Source organism: Phoenix dactylifera, unplaced genomic scaffold (assembly GCF_009389715.1).
Source record: "Phoenix dactylifera cultivar Barhee BC4 unplaced genomic scaffold, palm_55x_up_171113_PBpolish2nd_filt_p 000167F, whole genome shotgun sequence".
In the NCBI taxonomy this organism is placed as follows: Eukaryota; Viridiplantae; Streptophyta; class Magnoliopsida; order Arecales; family Arecaceae; genus Phoenix; species Phoenix dactylifera.
The window spans coordinates 647,188-669,343 of record NW_024067708.1 but is presented as its reverse complement, the minus strand read 5'-3'; the positions used below and the strand labels follow the sequence as shown (position 1 = coordinate 669,343).

The 22,156-nt window shown below is 37.0% G+C and overlaps 1 protein-coding gene across 1 annotated transcript; it reads right to left on the bottom strand.

Moving 5' to 3' along the window:
* Positions 1-1,438: 1,438 nt before the first annotated feature.
* LOC103711272 (E3 ubiquitin-protein ligase RNF170) lies at positions 1,439-20,668 on the bottom strand. The gene is made up of 5 exons (XM_008797359.4): positions 20,427-20,668; positions 5,106-5,305; positions 3,416-3,517; positions 2,335-2,386; positions 1,439-2,237 (listed from the first exon to the last, which is right to left on the bottom strand). The coding sequence occupies exons 1-5, from the start codon at positions 20,515-20,517 to the stop codon at positions 2,125-2,127; spliced, it is 558 nt and encodes a 185-aa protein (XP_008795581.1). The 5' UTR covers positions 20,518-20,668; the 3' UTR covers positions 1,439-2,124.
* Positions 20,669-22,156: the final 1,488 nt, after the last annotated feature.

Genomic DNA, 22,156 nt, shown 5'->3' with positions numbered 1-22,156 from the left:
CAATCTTTTTCGAGTAGATTCATGGTTTGTTTATTTTGTGTTCTAATCTCGTGCATGTAGTGCATGAAATTGCAACACTATATTCATAAAGACCAGATTATAAACTCACGAAGCACCATCATAAACTTGACATGCAAACTGTGTTCAATCTGAAGCAATCTTATTTGTAATTCATTCTTTTATACTGCTCTATACTTTTTATTCTATCCAACCAAGGGACCTGGGCATGCATGCTGACCCTGCCTTCCCTCTGCCCACCCGAATGCACTGACTCCATGGATCCCACAGTCCGGAAACAATCTTCTTCTCAAGTAGCCTCATTCTTCTTCTTCTTCCTGTATCCAATGGCTTACGCTCAGGGAAGCCCCAACCCTTGTGTTAAAGCATTTGGCGCCAACCAATTCGACCAAAATGACCCAAAGGAGTGCGTAGCCAAGAGCTCTTTTTCCAACTGGTGGTTCTTTTAGATGTGCGGAGGCATTGTTGCTGCGTCGGAGTTCTTAAGCTATATCCCAGACAAAGCCAGCAGAAGAGGAGAATCCGTCTACGCGGTGAGTAACCTCGTGCCCCGTAGCCAGAAATAAAAATCTTCTTCCACCACCATGCTTCAACGATTGGGATTGGAATGGTCCCTTGATTTCGATGGTAGTAGCAGCTCCGCTGGAGATAAAAGAGGCTCAAAACTGCCAGAGATTATGGCCTGGTTGATCAGCCAGAGGCAAAATTGTGGTGATTGGATCAGTATGCTCTTTTTGGCAGGTGTGTTCTTGGCGGATGGCCAGCAATAATTTTTCCACGATCAGGTGCCAGAAGCATTGAGGAGCCTCGGGCTTAGCTTTTTTTTGTATCCATCATTGACAAAGTAACCAGCAAGAGTGGAGAGAGTTGGGTCAACAATCTAAGTTGCAATCATCTTGACTACTTCTAGGGATAGCAACCGATCGGATATGGATCAAGTAGACCATACCCATCTTATAATTGCCGTAGGACAAAACGGAACATATTGAGTTAGCCAGACGGGTTGGGTGGAGAAGATTGGATAAAGCTACAAATTTTCCCCTACAAGTCAAATAAAACCTACCCCATTAGTGAGTCAGCTTAGGAACCCAATGGGGCGGTGTAAATTGCCACCTCTATTTACTTTTATTGGCTTCTTGCCCTGCGTGGTGCCTTGGAACTGTTTACAAATCCATAGTTTGCACAGGATTATGTCTACAGGAGAAAAAGGAAGCAGTACATTTTTGTAATATGACCTAACATCTCTGTTATTGCTTGTAAAATCTCTTTTTTGCTTGGCCATGGGACCAAGGTTTTAACAAAAAAAAAAATTCAGATTCAGAAGTTGATACTGGAGCTTTATACGCTTGGTGCGCATAGCAACAATCCTACAACAGTCAACAATTGGTTCTCTCTATACACACCCTCTTAACCCTGTAACTTATCAAACTTCTTTCTCCAAAGTTTTTGCCCATCATTCTAAATTATAAAGAACAAGCATGATAGTATTCACAGTAAATGGCTGCAGATCTTTGAGTTGGGAGGTAGTTTTTTTATAATCACAGATCACATACATAGAATATGCCATCGGATTTTTTTTCCTCTCTCAAGATAACAGTCAACAGGTAAATTCATTTGAAGAGTGAGATTTCTTTGATGGTACTTCCTGTCTAGTGTTCCCAATAGCTGTTTCTTTTGCAAAATGAAGTAATATATAACAAATTGGCATTTGTAAAGAATTCTTCATGCACGCCAGTGATTTGCTACAGGCGTACAGAAACGTGACTTTTCTAACATCAAAAAAGCATGTGTTTTGAGCTACCATTGCAATCACCATAAATGCCAGCACAAAACATATGCTCTTTTGATTTTTGAGAACTCATGTTTCTATACTCCTGTAGCAAATAAAATTAGCATGCATGAAAAACCCCTTACAAATAACAATTTGGTGTATGTTTCTTTGTACTGCAAAACAGATTGTTATTGGAAACACTAGAAAAGAAGCACCACCAAAGAAATAACACTCTTCAAATGAATTCAACTATTGACTATTATTTTGCGAGATTTACTAGAAAAATAAGTTCTACACGATGCACACAATGTTTAGACCACGAACAACCATTCAATTCAAGGGCTTCCATGCCGATAAACAAGTACAGATCGATATATAGCAGCCAGATGGAGAAAAACAATCAGCAGGAACAAAAAATCATCCAACAAACCCACTATCCCCAATACTCCTGTATAAAAAGCATACACAGATGATATTAAAAATACAATAGATGATATCATCAAATACAAGAAAGTGTGATGAGAATCAATTGAATGTTGCATTACCTTCTGGAAGAATGTCCACTGGGCTCAAGACATAGATCGCACTAAGTGCCATCTACAATTTATATATCAGTTCATTAGCCATAAAAAAGAAAATTAAAAAACAGTAATCACACCTTGAAACCCAAGCATTGGCCCAAAGATTAAAGAAAATCTAAATTGATAGATGTAGATCCACACAAACAAAACAAAATTGCTGTCATTTGAGGGCTATGCATCCATTTCAAATAGTGTCAGGGGGGAAATAAGGTTTACAATAATGACAGGAGCGAACATCAGCACATGATTGGAAAGGATGGTTGACACGAGTGAGAGAAAAAGAGAGGGGGGGTGTTGTTGAGTTTTTAAGGTTCCAAACTCCTAGAATACTAATTAAGCTCTGTTTTAGTGTGTGTCAATGTATGGGTGTTGGTACAGACTTACACTTGTTTATGTACCAAAAAGAATATACTCAGTTTTGATGAGAAACTATCAACTCTAAAATCAAACTGGGAAATCTAGCTTCCAGTGCTAGTTTTCTATGCAAGAACATGCACGTTTAGATAAACCCTAGTTAGAACAAACAAATACCAGCAATGCTAAAACTAATATTTACCCTAACTGATGTAGCCTGAATCAATGTTACTGGTTCTGTCACCTCCATCCAGAAAGATGAATGCCCGTATCCTATGTTACACTGATTTGACATGTCAGACTCTTGGAAGCTCCCAGCACAAAGTTAGATATATTTTTAATTAAAAAAATGTAGATAACAAAGATCACCTTTCTGATGCATGATAAAAAATGCTCAAAGAAATCAATTGATTTTCTTTATGCTGAAAGTTTTTATTTTCTAACAAATACCATTTTGTATTCAATTAAATCATAAGAATGTACAACCAGTTCCTGAATTCTGTTTTTTTTTTTTTTCTGTTCTTGTCAAGTCAAAATCTAACTCTGGTCAGAATTCAACTCTCACGCTTATGTCCTAAAAAAACATATACATCTCTAAATTAAACAAATGCAAGTACAAGGAAAGATATAAGGCAATTTCGCATTGCATCACTTAAAATGTCCAGTGGAATTATCCTTTAAATGAACTTACTGCAAACATCATCCGTGCCCTGATGACTAGAGGAAGAGACCTTTGAGGGTCCATCAGTTCTCTTGACAACCTCCGAATGAAAAATGGAAGATCCCGCAACCTCTGAGGAAAATTTAAGAAATGTGATGTCAGAATCAGAACTTTGAAACTCAGATATGAAGACGGTTTTGAAGAATCATGCAACTAGGATCTAACTGGAGACTTATTAGTTAAATTCAAAAAAGCAATGAAGCCAACAATATGTAGCATTCGATTCAACTTTAAAAGAACAACTAAAGAAATAGAGATAATGATGACGATGATAATGATGACCATTGAAAACACAACTATAAGAAACAGAAATGTCAGAATCAGAACTTTAAAACTCAGATACGAACATGGGGCTGAAGAGACGTGCAACTAGGATCTAACAGGAGATTTATTAGTTAAATCCAAAGGAACAATGAAGCAAAAAATATGTACCATTCCATGGAACTTTAAGAAGAGAAGTAAAGAAACAGAAATATTGTTGATGATAAAGACGATGACCATTCAATTGAACTTTAAAAAACAAAACTAAAGAAACAGAAATGTATCTTCCATTTAATGGAAATTTTAGTTATATAGCAAATACTTGCATTTAATGGAAGAGATATGATTTATCATCTATCAATTATTAAGCATTTGCTACTGATGTCGTAAATAATTTTCAATAAAAAATATGGGAATCGTCCTAGTGACTTGTTTTAAAAGGTGGCGCGATAGGGGATAAAAATTTGGCAACAAAAAAGGAGCCCAAATCTAAAGGAAAAGAGTTGTCCTTTTATGATTCAAGAATTGATGGCCTTCAATAGAAATTAATAAAGAAAAATTATAAATAAAACCATGTATAGTTGCTCAACACTTAATGCTTATTATTTAAGAAAAACAGGAGCAAATGGTCCAATAAAAATGAGAAGCATACTAGTTTGTTCCCTGACGCTTTCCTCACAAAAAGCCATTCTGCATATGTTAGAATTATCAGAAGCATTTCCTTTTACCCATGAAGAATATACTTATGGTTGAAGTCAATCTTGTAAAACTCTAAAAGCCCTTTTTATGCAGCAGAATACACTGTGATATCGACATAGAAGCAAAAATCAGATTCAGACATTTATCCAAGCATCTGAATCTCCAAAAGGAAAAAAAAAAATATAGGGACAAGCCAGAAACTAACAAGCTTATCTAAATTGTGTATTTATATATTTAAAATATTGCAATATATTTTAAAGATATTATTAGTTAAGGTCTTTCGATCTACATGTTTCCCATTCGAACTTCCAGATTAGCCTAACAATATTAACAAATATGATATTGCTTTTACGAGAAAGAAGAAATATGATATTTTCAGTCATTTTAGTACATATGTCCTTGACCAATATCTAAGAGAACAAAAGTTCACATCTAAAGTCATTATTGGAAGAGTGCAACTCTCCAACGATCTTTAATAACTGGAACTGAAGAATTTGATTAGCATCCAAGTGCCTGACACATATCCGACCTAGATACATGTCTAACATAAACCCTTGGAGCTAGATGCTAGTGTCCAGAAAACATAAGTAGAATATAAACGAACATATGGCAAGGGTCTCTCATTCAATCCAAATAAGAAAAGTCATAGACACTTAAATCTGATGGCCTTGATAGAAGTTGGTATGTACAGGAAATGTACCTGAATGAGGCTGTTTGGAGCTCCACCAAACAGACGATTGTACTTCCTTACGTTTTCCAGAACTTGACTAGCTTCCAGATCATGGCGTTGACTTATTGCAGCATCAGTAGGTACCAGCAAAGTTATCGAACGCCGACATATGGGGCATTTGCATGGTTGAAGGGCAGAACCATGATGCCACACTCGTAATATACAACGTCCTGAAAATATAATTAATATACGACAAATTGATGAATGAACATTTGCAGGAAGTGGCGAAACCTGCCAAGTTTGTAGTCAAAAATAACACATCATACTGCCAAGAAAATAGGGCCATACCAATCATAATCATAAAAGGAATGGCTGAGATTACATTGCCATCATAATAATTGACATTAGATGGAAGATGATGATAATGCAACTCTATATAACCACAATCCATAAGCCTTCTAGCAACAAAACTAACGCCACTCCAAATATGAAAAATGTGTGGAGATCAGGTTCTATTTAATTAACATAGGGACAGCATTAAGAGGTATTTTAATCATACTTGTAAAAGTAGGATGGTTAAGATATTGAAACAAACATATTGTGCTCACATACATTCAAAAACCAGAAAATAACATCCTTAAGATTTTTGTTACCTGCAACAAACAAATCGATGCATGGTAAGCCAGCATTTACATCACACCCTTATCACCTAAAGCAACTCACTAGGCTAAGCTTCTGACACTGGAGAATGTAGAGGTATAATTACCATGCCATCACTAAGACGTCTGTTTCACGAATAACCAGAAATAAACCTGAGGAAAACTTCCTTTAACCAACCTTTTTATCCAGCCAAACAACTTTTTTGGCATTCCCATAAAGCAGAAATTGAAAGGGTAATTTTAGATTTCAGAGTAGCTGAAAGCGCTTTTTAGGTACTTAACCTGGTTAAAGTATTTGGCCATTTTAGCTGAACAGACTTTCTTGATTAATGAAAAAAAGGTAGCTTCAGTTATTTGTTTAGTCAAACATCCCAGATAAACAAATGTGGGGGGAACCAAATATTGGCTCAACTCTTCTAAAGCACAGGGTCAAAATACTTAAAAAGACAAGCAGCACCTTCTTATCCAGACAAACTCACAATTGAATTACTACAAACATTTCTCCAAGATAAGTTGGACAGTGATGGCCCTTGAGATCTTTAAAGACTTATAGCTGGGAGCCAGACTTAGCAACCATTATAGAAGGCCAATATGGAGCAACCATTAGTAGGCTACTACTTAAACTCCATAAAAACAGTGAGGCACAACAAAACCAAAGCCTACTGGACGAATCTGTCTAGAGAGGGAGGGAAGGGCCATGATTCCATGCCTTTCACTCACGCTCTCTATCTCATATGGGGAACCTGTTGAGATGGTTTAATGGGAGGAAAGATAATTGGAAATGGCTAAGCACATTCTTCCTAAGAGAAATAGGTGTGACCAACATAACTTTACTAAAGTAACTTTCTCCCAAAAAAAAATTTAAGGAAAACGAAAAGGGCAAAACTTTGTCAGTATTCCCATATAGCATGCTACCACTTGGGAAAGTGTTTGTAAGTATCAAAGAATTATGCTCATGTATGCAAGGGCTCCAAATGATCAGACTTAGCTGCACAAAAATTCACCCCATCATTGAGTAGATCAACTGCATGCTAGAGCTTCTAAAGATTATAATCATTTCCAAGAGCTCAAATGCTGGAATGCTAGACTACACAAATATAGGTGCTGGACATCTTAAATTTCCATGATTTTGGCCATGGTCTGCCGAACCAGGCGGTTTGGTCCGTACCGAGCCAAACCAACTTGGAACCAAATCAATTCGGAAAATCGAAACTCACCCCCAAACTGCTTCGAAACGGACAGTTCGGGGCAAAACCAGTGCGAACAGGGTGATTCACACCAGTACCCCCCCCCTGCCGGTTCGCACCGATTCCCCCCTCCTTTTTAACTAATGGGAAGCCTTCTCAGGACCTTTCTTCACCATTTTCTCAAATCCCCTCCGGCCAAAAACATGCTGATTTCGACGATTCAAGAAGGTTCCAACTCAAAACAACGTATGTTTCCCCTTCCCTGCCTCATCTCCTCCTTTTTTTCAACATGAAAAAAATACCAAGAAATTCCAAAATAAGGGAAGGACATGCCAAAATTTTCGATTTTGGCATTATTTCATGATATATTATAGATCTATAAATAATATACACAATCCCATTATAATCTTTAATTTTTGTTAGATATATAATTTTTTAAATTAAAAAAAATATTGTTAGATTAAAAAATTATAAAAAAAATAAAATTGAAAAAATAATCCTATGATTAGAAGATTGTTTAGGGGCATACAAGCTATCCTCAACCAAAATTTGGTGTCTATTTATTCAAATTTTGACGTGATCATGCACGTAGTGGTCGAGGCCTAAACTTAAAAAAAATGAAAAATAAGTAGCCTTTGATGCATGCTCACGGGCTTAGAAAGATATATATAGCATCCATGATAAAATCCTACATTAATCTAAGCTCAAATTAATTTTTTAAAATATTTATATTTAAAATTTATTTTTAATTTAAAAATAATTAAAAATATATAATCAATATAAAAATATGAAAAAATAGTACTGCATATTACAAAATTCAGAAGTATTTTCTGAATTAAAAATATATTTTCTAAATTTATAATATTTAAACATATTTTTAAAATTTAAAAAATATTAAAAATATATAATTCATCTAAAAAATATGAAAAAATAGTATTGTGTATTAGATAAGTCAAATATTTCAAAAGTAGAAAATATATTTTTTATTATAATAAAATTTTACTATTTTTAAATAATTAATAAACTAATGTGCTTGATAAACATGCACGAATAGAACTATCAAGAAAAAAGAACCCAAAGCATAACATTGGTTGGGATTATGGACAAATGCTCTCAAATCAACACCACTGGAGGTGCAACTGATACAACAATGAGTTCAAGGGAGAAGGAATAACCAGATTGAAATAGCATCTGCCTGGTGGTTATTCTAACGTATCTATATATCGAAAATGCTCATAAAAGATTCAATACCTGATGAAGAAGCACTTCGCTGATTTCAGAGCAGCGAAGGAGAGAGGGTTGTCAAGAAGAAGGCAGAGGTGGACCGCCAAGCGACAGTCATACCACTCTAGAGAGCCAAAAAAGGCGTTCGCTCCAGATGAAGAGACACAGATCTAAGCTGCCATTTAAGCGAGCTTGGATGATCAGTGGCAATAAGATGAGATAGCCAAACATAGGGCTCAATTTGGGCCCTCACACTACAAATCGAATTCTAGGGCAGATCCAAAGTTCAAGAAGACCTCAGTTAGAAAGGTCATCAGTAGAGGTGGTGGTCGTATTGCATCTATGCTAGAGACTTTTGGTAGCAAAAAAAGTCTTCTAGAAAGATTCCACCAGGAGCCAGCGTCTATGCTTTAAATCCTTATGCCTTTTCCACTAAAAATTTGAAGCAGTAGAGAGTTAATACCATGATAAAGAAGGATAAGAAGAAAGATATATAGCGAGCTATTGGATCCTAGTTCCGCTTCAGCCTTATTCCAACGAATACGGCAGACAACACGTACTATAGATCTACCATTTTCTCCATACGGGCTTTCGGTCCTAGTGTAGATCCTCCAGGACCAAAGAACATCTATGGTGAGCTTCTTGACAACAATAAGGATGAGCTAGAAAAGTGATTGCCTCATACCAGATCAAGTAGCCCACATATGGACTGACGATGATGTATGATAGTTAAACTAGTTCTATCAAGTAAAGAAGCTTGAACTTCTTGGGATACTCCGATACAAAGATTTTCTTTCAGAAGTCATTTCATGCTTCCGAACAGGTCCACAACACCATGTACATGCTCAGATTTATGGAGGAGGTGATTGATCAGATAAAACAGGAGAATGTCATACAAGTCGTCATTGATAATGGGCCACAATCGAGGAGATCTTGATGGAGCAATGGCCACATTTTCTAAACCTCATGTGCTGCACATTTTTTCGACCTTATATTGATAAACATTGCAAAGATTCGTAAGGTGCAACAAACAGTAGAGATAGCCTAAACCATCACCAGATATATTTATAACCATGCATGGGTTCTATCACTGATGAGCATGTATGCAGAGAGAGAGAGATCTTGAAACCAAGTGTGGCACAGTTTGTTACTAACTACATTGTACTTGATAGCCTTCTTGAGAGAAAAGACGGTTTGTGTTAGATATTTATCAATACCAAGTGCCAGAAAAGCAAATTTGCGAGAGCCAGTACTGAGGGAAGCATTATGGAGGGCTTGATGACGAGGCAGACATTCTGATAGCGGACCGAAAAAATAGTGAAAGCTATCAAGTCATTGTGCGAAGCGCTTCAGACTGCCGACATGATAGACAGGGCAAAGAATCAGATCAGGAAGGCAGATTCGATGCATGCCCAAAACTACATCGATATCATTGAGCGACCGGGGGATTATCAGATGGGCAGAAACTTGCATGAAAATTAGACTACTGTACTTAAACAATTTTACTAAAATAATTACAAACTCTAGCTATAGTTTACTACCTGAACCCGAGATTCTAGTGCACCGTGAGTGGAACCGATATGGACGACAAACTTTTGGTCACCCTACGTAATATGATTTACAAGATGGCGCCTGATCCACAAGGTCGTGGCCTATATCTAGAAGAGATAAATTAACTTAAATGACATGCGTAAGTTAACTTGTGTCTTCAATAATTATATATTATAACACGATTCATTTTCATAGATAAAAATATTTAGGAAGGGCATTAACAGCTTTGGAGTCTCGGTAGTTGTCATAAGTAAGAAAAACATGAATCCAGATATATTACATATCAACGATAACTATTACATGATATTAGATAATCACTAATATGATACTATATTATATGTAATTTTATTCAATGTCTTTGCAGCTAAATGATAGATTTATTTTGGTTTATTCGCAAAAAATCTTAACCAACTAGCTATCTACATCCTCCCCTATATGGTCTCCTTGAGTGGTTATGAACACAATTAGTCCACCTTCCCCCTCATCCATAGCAAACAAAAAAATTATCTGACATAAAAATGCCTCAACGACCTTGTCTATGTTCACTACAATCTGAGGTTGAGGCCGAAATAAATTCAGAAGAAAATGGAGCAAAAGTACACGAATCCGATCCACAATACTTTTGTTGATGATATATGATCCTATGATCAGATAGCTTGTCGGCCAGCAACAGAAGTCGGAGCTTGATGAGTCAAGATCACCTCCACGACACTCTAGTTTAGCCAGCAAGTTTAAGATAGATGAAGGGCAATAGGCAGATCGCAATATTCCATGCATCCTTTCACCTAACCAGCCACAACCACAGCCACAGAGGTCACTAGGTAGCCGGTCATCGCATGACTCTTTATCGAAGATATTCTCCCAAAGATATAATCAAGAGTTGCTTAGACAAAGCCACCACGCTATCCTGTTGACTCAGTCAGGAGGGCAACATCCATCCAGCATAGCCAGGCAGAGGGGCATGAAGAAAAAAAGACAGCTACTTAGCGTAGCAAAAAAGGAAAGGAAAGGCAGTTGTAGCCCGATGGAGAGTGTGGAGTCGTTAGTTCACTCAGATTTAGAGATCAGAAAGAGCAGTGATGACAATACTGATGATCATGAATCTGGTGGCTAGAAAGGGAGTGAAAGACATGAGACCACCGTTTATACGACAGCCACAAGATGGTCTTCGATTCACAGGTGAGTTCCAATTTATGTATGCTACACATAATAGGGATCATAGTGTACGAGCTGATAGAGCTCGCGAGAATACGATTGTATATGGAAGACGGACTCCTCGAGGTGGTCCAGGAGGACACGATGCAACTGCAGATGACCTTGCATATAGATCAGAATCTATAAAAGTATCAAATTTTAAGTCGTATGTTAAATCCTATGACCCACAGCCACAGGCGGCCTATGACCCATACGATATGGATATGGATATGGTGCATTGAGGTATCCTCTTTTAATAGCTACTACCCTACATAGTCCAGAACATCCTACGAATCGAATTTTGCTGCCAACATATTCGGATGGGCCCTCCACAGCCATATTATTAGCCATAGAACATCTTTCAAAGCCAAAGCTTCGGTGAGAGATCCAAGACTGCTTATAACCTAGAGCGCAATCCTTATGGAATGAGCATAAAGGACTACAACGTCAATTGGTTAGAGAGGTGGGTTGATGTGCCTCCTGATTATGGTAATGATCCGAATATTTACAAGAGACATCGTCACTCGACAAAATTTTTGATATCGGTATGTACATCGTACTTTAAATATATGTAATTGATTGTATCTTTTATATTTTTGTATCGTACTAATTGATTTTAGGATATTTCATATTGCTTCTAGCATGCAAAGCATTTTAGAAATCATGGTCTGCCGAATCAAGCCGAACTGCCCGATTCGAGCAGTATTGAGCCAACCCAGTGCAAAATCGGATAGGTTTGCTTCTATTTTTCAGTTCTAGCCCCGAACCAGCCGGAACCGATACTGAACTGGCTGAAACAGGTCCCAAACTGACAGGCCGAAAAGGGTCTAAACCGACCAGAACTGGTATGAACCGGCCGGTTCCGTTCAAACTCGATGCGAACCGGCCGGTACGCACCGAGTCAACCCAATTTTGAATCGGGCTCCCTCTTTCAATTTGTTTAAGCCTCTATTTGATGTTGGGAAGGCCCAAGAAGGCCTTTCCAACAACAATTGAAAGTGGTAAAATTCTTGGGCCTTCCCAACATCTCACTAATCATTTTATAATTTTTATTATTTTAAAACGATAAGATGCATCATATAGGTTAAACCGAAATCACAAAAATATCAAAAAATATCAAAAAAACATCAAATTAGACTTAAAATCATTGAAAAGTTTAAAAAGAGTGATTACCAATTAAAAATTCTTGAAAACTCCAAAAAAAATTGGATGTGTCTGTTCTACCCAAAGTGACACCGTATGGTACCGAACCGTACCGGCTGCCAACCAGTACGGGTCCCAATACCGGTTCGGTGGATTTTGCTAGAAATAGAAATTACACTTAAAAGCATTCTAACCGGTATAGATCCCAATACTGGTTTGACGAATCTTAATTTAGACTACATTTAGTCCAACTTAAAGTCACTTTTCTTTTGCATCTAGCCAAACGATTTTACTGTTTGATAAATTCAGATTGATATAGAGGCATGTAACCTACCCTCACAAACCATAAAAGAGGAAAGTGCAGACCAAGCTAGGGAATATATAGAGAGAGGAAGCTGATGCTAGGACATAGATGAAATGAAGGAAAGGGTGGTCACAGGAACAAAGTTTTAGAAGTGAGATTCAATCATGACAGCCATGTGATGCAAAAGCCTTTCCTGTCTCGCCACTTTAAGCTTATCAGTGAATATATATTGCTACCCTATACTCCACTCCCTCTGAAAATCTTCAATGTCCTGCACATCTTCTAGCAAGAAATATGGTGAGAAATAAGGAAGAAGAAGCTCTGAATCCCCCAACACACTAACTAAAACTAAATAACAAAATTAAATATATTCTTCGAATCTTGAAATCATGTTTTACTAATAGAGGAACATGAGGGAGCCCAATATGAACCACTTATTTAATCTAACTCATCTTAAGCATGGGGAGAAGGAGCAAGAGAGACCCAGCTAATCCTAAGATAATCCTAGAGGTTGGACATCAAGATAGGTGTCCTACACAAACTAAAAACAACCTTGACATTGTTAATTAAACCAACAGAAATATATTTTGTGAAATATTAGACCTTTCCTTTTCCTTTGCCTTCTAGTTAACAACACTCTGACTAAATTGCCCCTTAATGCTATGTACCAAGTCAAAGTACAATTATGACAGATATCCAATATATAGCAGCTTTTAGGTACTAATACTTTTCCTTCTTAGGCCATCTAAGAGCAATACCTTTAATTAGCGTTTGCTATACCACCCAAACCATTCGGTTCGGGGTGTCCCAAGCCAAACCAAGAGGGAACTGAAACAATTTCTCCTTTCTATTCCGTACAAAGGCCCTGGCTCAATTAAGCCCCACCCCTTGACTCAATTACCTGGCTCAATCCCCTCCCCCAGCTCAATCCCCTCATCTGCATGACTTAAACCACCCATAAACTTGGTCCCCACTCATCTCCACTCCCCCACCTCGCGATTGAGAGAGAACCCCCCATCTTCCACTCATGGTTGGCGCCTCACAACCACTCGGAGCGCTCATCAGCCCCCTCCACCCATCGCTCGGCTCAATCCGCTGCTTGCCCTCCCCCCAGCATCACCGGTAACATCCCCCTGCTCTCCCTCCCTCCCTCCCTCTCACTAGGGTTAGGGTTAGGGTTTCCCTCCCCCTTCCTCTCCCTCCCCCCCTCCTTCTTCCTCTCACTCTCTCCCTCCTTCTCCCTCTCTCTCCTTCTCCCTCTCCCCCTCTCTCCAACCATCTTCGTTTCAGAACAAGGGAGAGTGGAACCAGGAAGAAGGTTTCAAGCTGTTTGTTTTTATTTTTAAATTTTAAATTGAAGTCAGCAAACCATATGCCAACTTCAATTCAAAATTTGAAAATAAAAGTGTTTTAGAATGACCGGAACAGCATGGCACTGATACCATACCACCAAGCAACCAATACGGATCCCAATATTAGTGGAGCCAACCTTACCTTTCATGCTTGTTGAACCTTATAGTTTTTGTGCCATGTACTTTGCTAAGACTTGCTTACAAAAGATATGCATAATCTTTCTGAAAATTTTAGAAAGAATGAATGCTTAATGCAAGCAACCAGTCTTCTTGATTAAATCTTGACTTTTCAAGACTAGCACTGTCCTTGCAAGCTACCTTTTCATGAAAGCCTTTCTTTCAGTTTTGCATTCCACAAGCAACAAGCCTCATCCCAAAAATTTGAGCTCATCTTTGCAATTTTTTTGATGCAGGACCAAATAGGGATGGCTTGCAATGCTTGAAATGACCAAGGGAATAGGTTTGATATAGTTTTAATTAAATTTGTCGCTAGCTGTCCAAGATCTGAACAAAAGACAGCAGGAAACTGATTCTCGATTCATGAGAGAATAAAAGGTAAGACAAATCTGTTTTAGGTTTTACGAGTTTAGGAAGAAGGATGGATCATTGATCTTAGGTAACTGGAGTTTAATAAAAGGTTCCACAGTTGTCTAACCATCCAAATACAGCAAGCTGAGAGTGTAGAACTAAATAGACAGCAGCATATCTGACAGTGGTCTTTTGGACTTCGGTAATGAATGGGCACCAACTGTAAATTTTGTTCTGCTACCCTAAAATACTAGTAAAGCAAGTAGGCCAATCATACCCTGATAAGGTCTGGCAGGACAAAAACGAGAACAGGATTTGAAGGTTCTAGGTTTCAGACCAAGCCTGACCTTCTATATGACAGGTTTAAATCAACACTAGTTTGACTTCCATCAGATATAGGCCAGGTTTGAGTTTTGCATGCTACATCTAGTGTCTAGTTAAGCCTCGGCTAGATTTTGTCATACCTAAAACTAAAAAGTACAAAAAATGGTTCCAGATCTGGGGCTCACCCACCCAAGAGGATATTATTCAAATCCGGGTCGAGATCAAGTCAAATATAGGTTTACTTCACTCACTTGCACCTCAATCTAAAACTGTCATTCGTAAATTCAAAATAGTATTCACTCCATAATTAAAAAAAGTATATTGTTAATTCGCGCCAAATACAAACAAAGAAAAATCAACAGTGACAAATGGAACAAGGTATGGACTATGAGTCAGCATATGATTCAGGCCCATTAGACTAGATATTTGTCCTACAATTACTACATTCAATGCTTACTATGTTCTCATACTGATTCTAATGACTTCATGTACCATGTAACATCAGTTCTTCCCTTAATGCCAACCTATAGTGATAATTTATCATATGCTGCCTTAAACCAAAGAAACATCACATCTGAATTAGCTCTATCATCTCCATATCTTATGATAGGCTCTCCTAATTTGGCTTTTCTAAACATGTATAGTGAAGTTCGTTGTTAAGCATGAAACCAACATCAAGTTCCCTTTTTTTTTTAGCATTTTCAACTCAGCTCTCGTAAGCATCCAATATGAACTTCCCTTGGCATCATACTGAATTTCTCTGCTGCTGCATATTGCTGGATCCTTAACAATAAAGGGGAAGGGGGGGGGATCAAAACTTCCTCTTCAGAAAATAATAGCTTATCGACCACCATTATCACATCTGATGCAGATACCCTAACCGTAATATCTCTACAACTAGACAACAACACATTCCAAATTCTCATCCCTTTCTCTGATGCTTACTACGACTCAATAAGCATATGATGGAACAAGGTATGGACTACGAGTCGGGATATGGTTCAGGTTCACTAGACAAGATACTTGTCCTATAATTACTACCAAGGTAGGCTGAACCGGACTGAACCGTCTGATTCGGCCCGTACCAAGCAGACCTGGTAGAAAATCGGATCGATTCGCCCATTAAAAATGGTTCCAGCCCCGAACTTTTCCAAACTGACCAGAATCGGCCAGAAAAGGTCCGAACCGGCCGAAACTAGCCTGAAAACGGCCAGAACCGTTTGGAACGAACCAGTTTCGTTCGAACTCCGTGCGAACCGAAGGGTTCGCATCGAGTCGACCCAATTCGGAATCGGAACCCCTCCCTCTTCGCTTCTTTTGTTAAAAGAAGGTGTTAAGAAGGCCCCCCAACTCCTCTGCTTTGTTTAGGCTTAAGATGCCTAAAAGGCTTCCCTTTCCTCCTAATTTGCGAAATCACACTAATTCAGTGCAATTAAAGAAAAATTCAAGCCTGAATAAGGTGTGCCTTCTCTTTCCTATCTCATTCCCTCTATTTTTATTTTTATTTTTGAGCTTAAAAAATAGCTCAAAATTTGAAAAATAAGAAAAGATCATGCCAAAATTTTTGATTTGGGCTTGATTTTATTATATGTGGTAGATGTATGGATGATCTACACGATGACATAAAAAAATTTTAATTTTTGAATTATATATTATTTTTAAAATTTAAAAATATGTTTTTGGATTGAAAATAAAAAATGTCTAAAATATAAAATTAAAAAAAAATTGTAAAATCAAAAGCATATTAGGGGCATGCAAGCTACTCTTTAGCAAAATTTGATATCAATTTATTCAATCTTTGATGCGATCATGCGCAAGTAGCATAGGCCTAAATTTGAAAAAAAATTAAAAAATAAGTAACTTTTGATGCATACCCATGAGCCTAAAAAATATATGTAGCATCCATTATTGGGTTCTACATGGATCTGAGTTAAACTTAATTTTTAAAATATTTATTTTTAAAAAATAATTTTAAAATTAAAAAAATAAAAATATATAATTAATACCAAAAATATGAAAAATTATTAGTACATATTACATAATTCAGAAGTATTTTCTGAAGTAGAAAACATATTTTTTGAATATATGATATTTAAACATATTTTTAAATTTAAAAATTATTAAAATATATAAATAAATAAATAATATGAAAAATTAGTATTATGTATTAGATAAATCAAATATATTTTCTGAGGTAAAAAAATATCTTAATCGTAACAAAATTTTGCTATTTTTAAATAATTGATAAGCCAATGTATAAACCTACAGGAATTAAATCATCAAAAAAAAAAGAAGTCATAGCGTAATATTAGTTGGAATCATAGGCAAATGCTCTCGGATCGGCATTATTGAAAGTGCAACTGATGCAACACAGAGTTCAAGAGAGGAGGGGTAACCAGGTTAAAATAGCAGTTAGCTGGTGGTTACCCCGACGTATTTGTGCCGAAAATGCCCACAAAAGGATTGACAGCTAATGAAAAAACATTTTGTTGATTTCAAAGCAGCGAAGGAGAGGGTTTTCATGAAGGTGGAGGTGGACCGGCGAGTGCAGAGCCACCTTTCTATCACTTTAAGGAGACAAACGAGGTGTCTGCTCTAGATGACGAGACACAGATTCAGGCTACCATGCAGGTGAGTCAGAATGATCAATGGCAGCAAGATGAGGTGGCCAGGCAAAGAGCTTGATTGGGGCCCTCATACTACGAGTCAAACTCTAATTTTGCGAGCAACAGGGCAGACCTAGAATTCAGGAGGACCTTCTCAGTTAAAGAGGTCGTCGACAGGGGCGGTGACTGCATTGTATCTATGCTATAGGCTTTTAATAGCAAAAAAAAAGTCATCTAAGAGATTCCACTAGGAACAGTCATCCATGATTTAGATATGCATGCCTTCTCTAGCAGGAATTCGAAGCAGCAAAGGGTTGACATAATGCTGAAGAAGGATAAGAAGAAAAATATATGACGACCTATTGGATCCTGATTCCACTTCAGCCACATTCCAGCGAATATGGCAAATAATACGTACTATAGGTCTGTCATTTCCTCCATACAGGCTGCCGATCCCAGTATAGATCATTTAGGACCGAAGAACATTTATAGTGAGCTTCTTAACAATAATGAGCTAAAAAAGTGGATTACCTCATAAAAGAGTAAGTAGCCCACATATGGACTGACGGTGATGTGTGATGGTTAGACCGATCCTACCAAGCGGAACATTATCAACTTCTTGACATATTGTGATACAAAGACTACAAAACTACAACGTTGCTTGGTTAGAGAGGTAGGCTAATGTACCTTCTGACTATGCTAATAATCCGAATATCTACGAGAAGCATCGCCACTCGACGAGATTTTAGATACTAGAATATATGTTATACTTTAAATATATCTAATTGATTATATTATTTCATATTTTTTTACCTCACTACTTAATTTGAGAATATTTTATATTACTTCTTGTAGCGTGCAACAACTCATTAATCATATTATATTTTGTATCATTTTAAAACAACAAGATGCATCATTTAAGTTAAGCCGAAATTATAGAAACATAAAAAAAAATCAAAAAAAACATAAAATTAGACTTAAAATCATTGAAAAAATTGAAAAAGATTGATTACCAATTAATTGAACTTGAAAAACTCAAAAAAAATACCGTATTGGTATGGTACTGAACCAGTGTCGTACCGACCCATTCACTGACCGGTACGGATCCCGGTACCAGTTCGGCTAACTTTGATTACTACATTCAATGCTTACTATTCTTTCATACAGATTCTAGTGACTTCATGTACCATGTAACATCAGTTCTTCCCTTAATGCCAACCTATAGTGATAATTTATCATATGTTGCCTTAAACCAAAGAAATATCACATCTGAATGAGCTCTATCATCTCCATATCTTATGATAGGCTCTCCTAATTTGGCTTTTCTAAACATGTATAGTGAAGTTAGTTGTTAAGCATGAAATCGACATCAAGTTCCCTAATTCTTTTGCATTATCAACTCATCACTTGTAAGCATCCCATATGAACTTCCCTTGGCATCATATTGAAGTTCTCTGTGATGAAGTTCTCTGCTGCTGCATAGTGCCGGATCCTAAACAATATAAAGGGGGAAAAGATCAAAACTTCCTCTTCAGTAAATATTAGCTTATCGACCACCGTTATCACATCTGATGCAGGTACCCTAACTGTAATATCTCTGCAACTAGACAACAGCACATTCGAGTCAAATTCTCATCCTTTTTCTAATGCTTACTACGAGTCAATAAGCATATGATGGAACAAGGTATGGACTATAAGTTGGCATATGATTCAGGTCCCCTAGACTAGATACTTGTCCTACAATTACTCCATCTAATGCATACATTTTCTCATATAGATTTTCATGACTTCATGTGCCATGTAACATTAGTTATTCCCTTAATGCCAACCTATAGTGATAATTTAACATATGCTGCCTTTAACTAAAAAAATAACACAACTGAATTAGCTCTATCATCTCCGTATCTTATGATAGGCTCTCCTAATTTGGCTTTTCTGTTAGTTGTTAAGCATGGAATCAACATCAAGTTCCCTAATTTTTTTGCATTTCCAACTCATTGCTTGTAAGCATCCAATATGAACTTCCTTGGCATCATACTGAAGTTTTCTGTGATGAAGTTCTCTGCTGCTGCATATTGCTGGATCCTAAACAATATAAAGGGGGAAAAAATCAAAACTTCCTCTTCAGCAAATATTAGCTTATTGACCCCCGTTATCACATTTTATGCAAGTACCGTAACTTTAATATCTCTGCAACTAGACAACAGCACATTTGAGTCAAATTCTCATCCTTTTTTCTCCTGCTTACTACAAGTCAATAAGCATATGATGGAACAAGGTATGGACTATGAGTCAGCATATGATTCAGCCCATTAGACTAGATATTTGTCCTACAATTACTACATTCAATGCTTACTATGTTCTCATACCGATTCTAATGACTTCATGTACCATGTAACATCAATTCTTCCCTTAATGCCAACCTATAGTGATAATTTATCATATGCTGCCTTAAACCAAAGAGATATCACATCTGAATTAGCTCTATCATCTCCATATCTTATGATAGGCTCTCCTAATTTGGCTTTTCTAAACATGTATGGTGAAGTTCGTTGTTAAGCATAAAACCAACATCAAGTTCCCTATTTTTTGTGCATTTTCAACTCATCACTTGTAAGCATTCAATATGAATTGGCATCAAATTGAAGTTCACTGCTGCGGCATATTGTTGGATCCTAAACATTATAAAGGGAGGAAAAAAATCAAAACTTCCTCTTCAGCAAATATTATATTATTGACCACCGTTATCGCATTTGATGCAGGAACCCTAACTGTAATATCTATGCAACTGGACAACAGCACATTCGAGTCAAATTCTCCTCCCTTGTTCTTTTATTTCCCTCAACGACGGAATCAACACATAAAAATAGTACACGTATTCCTCAAAAAGAAAAATCAAATTATTAACCCATTACAAGGCAGCCTCGATTATTCCGGTCGAGATTCAGTTTCTGTCACCAAACAAAACAATTTGCGACGAAGAATTACCTCGACAAACGCACTGAAATTGGTGCAAACATCAAAGCAAAACTGAAAAATTCCGGATGACGATCGATGCAATTAACAAAATTAGACCAGGATCCAACGGCACATGCATAACCTCTGACCTAAAACCAGGAATTTTAAAGGAGAAAATAGAAGCCAACAAGGCATGCTTGAATGTTAATTTTTTTCGAAGAACAAAAAACGAGATTTTTATTATTTTAACCGCAGAGGTAGGAAGCGGGATCTTGAGAAATCCGAGAGAGGGGGGGAGATAAAGCGAAAACGGCGTCTCACCGCAGAACCAATGGGAGCAATTGGCCTGACAGGGGAGGGTGAAATCATCATGGCAAACCGAGCAGCAATCGTTCTCCGGCGGCGAAGCCATCTCTCGTTCTTTCTCCCCCTCCTGGTGGATAATTATATCAAGAAATTTTCCAGGACTGTACGGCGAGGATCCCGATTCCCGAGTCGAAGCTAAAACCAGATACCAAACGTGTTAGCATACGGCCTTTTGGATACCACCGTCTTTGCAAATAGCGGTGGGTGACCGGGTATATAGGCCGGTCTGTTGGAAATCCCATACAATCTACGGACCGAGAGCCACTCCAGCGTGGACTCATCAGGGTACTTATAATTATATTAAAATAAATTTAGACACTTAGTCTAATAAAAATGTCAACTTAAATGAGACATATGTAAAAATCCATACAAACACACCTTAATCTCAATCATTCACTAAAAAATTATTTATAGAAGAAATCTTGAATATTTATACTAACTTGTTACATATAGCCGATTTAGAATAAATAAAAAAAAAATTAAAAGTCAAGCATATCTGGTTGTTTTGAAAATGGGTATGTGAAGCCATCTTTCTTTGTATGCATGTATGTACATATATCATAGCTTCTCTCTAGAGCACCAAGGGTGCGGAGATTTAATTCCATGAGCTTTAGGTTGACCTACTTAGGGTTCAGTTCATGTTTTGTCTTTTATATGAAAGAATGATTGATTTTTTTTCGCGACGTTACGTCTTACACGGATTAGCACTCCAACCTCTTCTTTCCATCTATCTACATAGATCTCAAAACAGTTGTTGCACAATCTAATAATTGATCTTGTGAAAAAAAGTGAATTATTCTTCCGCATGAAAGATACTAAGTGAGGTAGTGTAGAAAAGTAAAGCATCTTCACAAAAACATAATAATAATAAAAATAAAAAGTAAGTTGTTTGTTTGGAAAGGGATTTATATATATATATATAGTAGAATGGGTAAAAAGACAAGAATTCTACTGATGACCCATACTAGCTTTCATAACTGAAATCAAGGTTGGCTGAACCAGACCAAACCATCCAGATCGGCCCATACCGAGCCAAGCTAATGGGGGACCGAGTTGGTTCGGCTATTAAAATCAGGTTCGGTTCCGAACCAACCGAAAAGGGCCAAAACAAGACTGAACCGACTGGAACTAGACTAAACCAATTGATTCCATTCGAACTTGTATGGACCATCCGGTTCACATCCAGTCGGGCCGGTTCAGATACAACCCCCCTCCTCCTTTCCTTCTTTTGTTATAAGAAGATGTTGGGAAGGCCCGAAAAATTTCTCAAGCCTTCCCAACATTTAATTCTTTTCTTTAAACATCTCCTCTTCCCCCTAGTAAAAATCACATCGATTCAGCACGATTGAAATAAGATCCAAGCCTAAATAAAGTGTACTTTCTCTCTTATCTCATTCTCTTTTTTTTAAAAAAAAATAGCTCAATTTGCAAAATAAGAAAAGATCATACCAAAATTTTTAGTTTTGGTTTGATTTTATGATATGATGTTGACAAAAAAAATTAATTTTTGGATTATATATATATTTAAAAATTAAAAAATTTTATTTTCAAATTAAAAAAAATAAAAAATAAAATTTAAAATTTTAATAAATATAAAATCAGAAGCATATTTAGAAGCATGCAAGCTGCTCTCCAGCAAAATTTGGTATCCATTTATTTTAGATTTTGAGTCGTATACTATATTC